The sequence below is a fragment of the Vitis riparia genome, chromosome 2 (genome assembly GCF_004353265.1).
Source record: "Vitis riparia cultivar Riparia Gloire de Montpellier isolate 1030 chromosome 2, EGFV_Vit.rip_1.0, whole genome shotgun sequence".
In the NCBI taxonomy this organism is placed as follows: Eukaryota; Viridiplantae; Streptophyta; class Magnoliopsida; order Vitales; family Vitaceae; genus Vitis; species Vitis riparia.
The window spans coordinates 5,844,420-5,850,685 of record NC_048432.1 but is presented as its reverse complement, the minus strand read 5'-3'; the positions used below and the strand labels follow the sequence as shown (position 1 = coordinate 5,850,685).

The 6,266-nt window shown below is 32.2% G+C and overlaps 1 protein-coding gene across 1 annotated transcript; it reads right to left on the bottom strand.

Moving 5' to 3' along the window:
• Positions 1 to 1,115: 1,115 nt before the first annotated feature.
• LOC117927296 (RNA-binding protein 7-like) lies at positions 1,116 to 5,711 on the bottom strand. Its single transcript, XM_034846774.1, has 4 exons — positions 5,584 to 5,711; positions 2,737 to 2,948; positions 1,735 to 1,876; positions 1,116 to 1,622 (listed from the first exon to the last, which is right to left on the bottom strand). Exons 1-4 carry the CDS (start codon positions 5,615 to 5,617, stop codon positions 1,459 to 1,461), a joined length of 552 nt encoding a protein of 183 aa, XP_034702665.1. The 5' UTR covers positions 5,618 to 5,711; the 3' UTR covers positions 1,116 to 1,458.
• Positions 5,712 to 6,266: the final 555 nt, after the last annotated feature.

Below are 6,266 nucleotides of genomic sequence, written 5' to 3'. Positions count from 1 at the left end.
GAACCCAATTGTTTTCTGCATCTTTAATCTTGTATTATTAAACTATAAATTTGTGGACACAATTAAAATAATAATAACTTCAATTCACAATGAAAATTTAGAAATTCTTATACAAAATACTCATATTTTTAATGCACTTTTTTAATACACTTCTACCAATAAAGGTCACTGGTTCGATTCATGATTATGATAATTTATAACTAATCACCATAAGTTTTGGACCCTTTAGGTAAAACCTTACAAAATGCTCCTATGGCTTAAACCCATGACCTTTGGCTATGACATTCTTGGATCAGGCTTGATCATCTCATTTGAAAATCAATTAGTGTCCAATGAAAATAGAGTAATCTTTTTATGACATTCAACCACCATTATTAAGGTTACTCATTGTCATGCTTAAGAACGATATTGTTGCACCCTAAAAAATCTCTAGGATTCTTCTAATATAATGTAGAGCATTAATTTCACCTACCCCAAGTCATTAGGAGGGCAACTTTTGTAGCATATACAGTTAGAATTGTTGTCGATTAAACTTAAGGCAAGAAAATAATTTTTTATGGAGTTGAATTTGATTCAGATTGAGGGGAAAAAATGGAAGAAGACATTTTGTTTCATCTCTAAATAATAAAAATAATAAATTTAAACTAAGCATTCAAAATCAACTTGAAATAAACAACCAGATTAGAGATACTTATGCAAACCAGACCCGTATATAACCAGACTTGAGATCAAGTCTGGCTATTCAAATACCCAACCTGAACCATCTACTTCCTGAAAATAGGTAGAACCAATATTAGAGACACAATACCCTCTTAATCAGACAGTCCGGTAAAATTCCACTTTCCCTGTCTGGTTTGTCAACAAGGGAGAGAAAAAGTGGAACGAGTGATTAGAACTACTCATGAGCATGCTAAAACTAAGTTAAAAGCGAAGTCCTGGAGAAAGGAAAAGTTATGCCCTTCCATAGAAATAAATCTTTAAATATGACTACTAATATAAGTTTGTCTTATTCAGAAACTTTTAGCTATTTATGTGGACGATTGAAAGACCCGGAAAGTTCTACAAGACACCCTGACAGAAGAGATTTACATAAGCAGGAGTATGGATGATTCTTCTTGACACAACCAATCATAACAATGGATACTTCTGTGTCATGGCCAAACCCATCACAGCTCCGACAAAACTTAGTACAAAAGCATGCTTTTTAAGATGAAGAAAACTTCTAACATCTTTACATGAGTAAAAGAAGAAACACAACATCAAAAGTCTAACTATGAGAAGCATAACAATGACATAACCCAGTACACCTATTAGCAGGACTAACTACAGAAGAAAACTAACCACAATCAAGCGTCTTCCACTAACCTTCGATTTACACAGCAGGTATGCTACTTAAATAAAAAAGAGAAGCATTTTAGGCCTCAGAGAAGGGTTACTCCCTAATTCATCTGCAGCAAATTAGTAAGAGGGATATGTGATTGGACTACTGGAATCATAGTATCTTGACCTAGAGCGGCTAATGTTATCCAATGTTGCACCAAAAACTCTTCGACTGTAGTCATAATTGTTGCCATCATGTTGTGAACTATTCCTATTAGGTTGGTGTAACACATCAGAGGATGCTGGCAACAACAAAAAGAGAAGGAAGTTCAGCATGTAAGTAAAAAGAGCCAAAACTGAGACTGTTTCCATGGTAAAGCATGAGGGTGACGAAATTAAAGAAGGATACATCACCTTGTGCATTATTTACGGGGTGAGCCGATAATCTGCAAGGCGTTTTCAACCCCATGGAGTGTTGAGAACTTTCCATATTGTTATATGGTACATGGTGTCTTGGGGTGATTGCTGCTGGTGAGGGCTTATCTTGCCCAGAAATCTGTTTGTAAGATTTCATTTGTCATTATTTAGAGCCCCAAGAAGGAGAATACTGGACCAACACTTTTAGGTTTGGTTCTCGGAAAATTTAAGAAAAATGTGAGGGAAAGAAAATAAAGAAGAAAAGTAGAAAGAAAGAAAAAGTGAAGGAAAATAAAAAATATATTTAAAACCAATAATTTATATGTTACTTCAAACTCATTTCACTTATTTTTTCTCTTCTTTGTAAAGATTAAATATTTTTAACTAATTTTAACTATATTTGATTTTCTTTGGTATTTTCCATAGTGAAACTAAGTATAAGAAAATCATTTTCTTTAGCATTTTTTGCTTTCTTTAGTACTTTCCAAGGACCAAATATAACCTTAGACTATTTGGTTGTCAAAAAATTTGAGGGAAAAATGAAGGAAAATAAAAATTAGATTTAAAGACAATAAATTATTTTATATGTTACTTTAAACTCGATTTACTTTTTTTTCTTCTTCTGTATAAAGATTAAATAATTTAAAAATCTAGAAGTCTAACTAATTTTAATTATATTTTATTTTCCGTCATATTTTTCATAGTAAAACGAAACATAAGAAAATCATTTTTCATTAGCATTTTTTTTCTTTCCGGGAACCAAACGTGGCCTTAAGTCTCCCAAACACTCATTAGCCACGAAATCTTACAGATAAATGGTGTAAATAAAACAATCACTACTCCCCTTACCAAATATTAAAATAAATAAATAAGAACATAATCCTACAAAAATGAGACCACATGACAATCTAGGTAACTATTTCTTGCAACAAGCATTCACCAAACAGCAATTAGACTAGGGATGTAGTAAGTAGAAAGCAATAAATATCAACATCTCACCGCAAATTTCAGGGTTCGGTTGTACAATGTCACAAGGCCAGAGAAAAGCTTGACAGCATATTCTGCAATTTCCTCTGTCTCATATTCTGCGAAGGCATAACCTTTTGGCCGTTCAGTTTCCTTGTCACGAGGGATGTATAAGTCCACCACCCTCCCTACCTGAATCAGAATATCATACAAAACCCTCTCGCTTACCCTCTCATCCAAATTACCTATGTACGATTGAAATTAAAACCAATTAAAACACATTAGCCTTTTTATATGAATTATTATTTAAATAACTTGAACATAAAGGCAGATAAATAACATGCTGCAAAAGAATAGACAAAGACCATAGTGCAGCATGAAGCATCAACCAATTAAGCAACTTAGGGAGCCATGTAATGATCACAAGTGAAATAAAGAAGTCCAACCTTTAAGGGGAAAAAGGACAAATAAAGCTGTCCCAACATAGAAATATTGTTTAAAAATGGAAGATGTTCAACAGTTCAATTATCAGAATGGAATGTGTGTGTGCAAGTTGATGCATTTAGAATAAAATATGCACCTATTTGTGCAAGTTCATGCTTGCATATGTACTTCTGAAGGCTGAATTAGCAGCCAGCATGGTATTGAGAAACCTTATTTGACTATGAAATTGCAAATTATTATTCATTTCGTAGAAACAGGCCCCAAAAAGTATAGCTTGTTTTTTTCAGAACAAACCAATTATTTGCATTTAACACCTATATCCTATGATAAGAAACTTAGTACACAGAGCACCAAAAGCATTAGCTTGATATTTGGCAAACATAATGGTTCTGAGAAGTGTATTAATCCAATATTATCAAGAAGTCTCCAACTTGCCAAACTTAATATTGTTAATACCTTTCTTTAATATTTCCACTCAATGTTCTTTATATTATAACCCAAAATGTTCAACTCACAAATAAATAACTACATGTTCTCTTGATTATGCCATTCACCAAAAATCAACTTACTACTAAGAGAACATGCGTTCATGAATTTTATAAACCTTTTTCTTTACACAAATTTTATATTGACCTTGAAAATCCCTCTCAATTCCTCCCTATACAAAATTTGTTTTCTTTTTTTTTTTTTTTGTTCTTAAACAATGGAATTCAAATTATTCTAAGAAAACCCACCCATCATCCCCACATTCAACACTTCTTTTAAGAATCCAAAGCAGATTGACAATGATCACTTCCATTGAATCATATAGTTGAAATTATTATTATTTCTAATATTTTAAACATTCCCTACATTGTCTTTGATCCATTCCTATCCAAAACCTTTTCTTTTCTTTCCTTTACTTTTTATTTTTTTTTATGATAAGAGGAAATCCACCATGACAAGGAGTCATTTATTCCAAATGGCGACAAAGCAAACGACAGTGATATGGGTTCACTCCTCTACCCTAGACCACTTAAATACTAGGATGACTCAAACTCAAGACCTCTAGTTCACTGTTACCACAGGTGATATGGCTTTGCCCCTCTACTTTACACTCCTTAGATACTGGGAGGACTTGAACTTGGGACCTCTAGTTCATTGCTAGAGCACACTACAATTGAGCTACACGTTGGGGGGCTTGAAGGGTGTGTGTATCTACATGTCAACAGTTCTGCCCACCCTCATGCCAAAAACATCATGCAATGGCATCCACTCCATAAGCACAACACCTGAGGAGGCCTACTCCTGAACTGAACACTTAAAAGTAAAAACGAAAATGCAAGCTCAGCATATCCTTTCCTGACATCCCAAGCTATGCCAGAAATGACTCACACTGACAGCTGTTTAGTATGCATCTAATTCCTAAGAGAAGTGTCATGCAATCTACAGCCAACAGTATGCAAAGTAACATCTAAGATGCATATCCATCACCTATCAATGAACAACTTCACCATCTACATGCAAGGGTATAAAATTAAAAAGTAAGAAGTTAAAAAACTAAGAAAACACAGTTCCTTCAACTGATTTCTGAACCCTTACCAAAAAGGATAAGAGGAAATAGAAATTAAGCAACAAAACGAACACTATCATCATTCTACATATATATAAATTAAGAAGTTTCTCAAAATTTTCCCCATAAAACAACCATCAAATTAGGTTAAACCTCAAATTAGAATGTACCCCTAGGTCTACAGATAAATATCACACTATCCAGTGCAGACAAAAATGGAAAAGATGGATAACACAAATTAAACGTCAAAATCAACAATTATGACTGAATTATTTAAAACACTACCAAACTCCACCATAAAATAGCAGAACAACCAAATCTATTCAACTTTCTCCACCAATTTGTTTGGCGGTAAAACACTTTCCAGGAAAAGACATTCTCGGAAATGTAACTTTCCTCATAAATTTCCCCATAAAAAACTACCAATTTAGATTAAATATTGAGGAGAAATGCTTCCCTGCGTTCTACAGATAAAATCACACCTGATATCAATTTCTCGGAAAGTAAAATATAAAAATAAAATAAAATAAAATAACAGCCAAAAAAATAAAAGAAAAAAGGAAATGAAACAACACAATTCACTATCACGACTAATATGCACAAAAATCATAATATTCTCCACCATAAAACAAAAAAATAACCAAATCACCAAACTCCTCTCCACAGTTCCGCTTGTTTCAAAGGAAACGCTTTGGAAGAATAAAATTCGTGGAAAATTAAGTTTCCTCATGCATTTTCCCCATAAAACAACCATTTAGTTAAATTAACCTTGAATCAAATTGTTCACCGTCAAGCTACAGATAAAATCACACCTGAGATCAATTTTCTCGGAAAAAGAAAAAAAAAAATTCCGAGGAACCAAGCAGAAGTGTATGGAAACAAACCTATGTAAACTGCGCAACCTGATTTTGTAGACATGATCGCTTGGAATCGAAACCCTAGAAGAAGTGTAGAAATCGTGAGCCGAACCGCAGCCGATCAGCTTCCCACCAGTGATTTTGGGTTGACAATTTGAATGATTCTTTTATTTATAGAGTGGTTTTCGTTTCATTACAACTGTGAACTGGCAGCCCGCTTTACCCAATCATGAAATGTCACGTCATCAACTGTGTAGATAATTTGGGAGAAGCGTGCGATGTGAAAATGGGGCCCATATAATAGCAATAATTTTACATTTGCATCAAAAATTGAAGCGAAAAAGTTATTAATTTACGAACTGATGATATCATAAATATATAATTTATATTTTAATAAAATTAAAAATAATTATAATAAATTGAATATACATGTACACATAATTAAATTTTTTAATAATATTTATATTTTATATTTGATATGTCAAATTAAATATTAAATGATAAATATAAATATAAATATATTAATATATTAAATTTTATTAAATAGAACATATGTAATATTTAAATATAAGGATATATTTAAAATAAAAAATTATAATATTTAAATTAATTGCATATATATGTATTTTGTTATTTTTAAATTTTAAAAACTATTATATCAATTAATTTATATTTATAATTATTAATTAGTATATAAATAGTGGTAGATA

Coding starts and splice junctions, on each gene's coding strand:
- LOC117927296 (XM_034846774.1), bottom strand. CDS start 5,617: ATGTCTACAAAATCAGGTTGCGCAGTTTACATAG. Junction 1,877..2,736: donor ACCGAACCCTGAAATTTGCG/GTGAGATGTTGA, acceptor TCTTACAAACAG/ATTTCTGGGCAAGATAAGCC. Junction 1,623..1,734: donor CCCCGTAAATAATGCACAAG/GTGATGTATCCT, acceptor TGTTGTTGCCAG/CATCCTCTGATGTGTTACAC.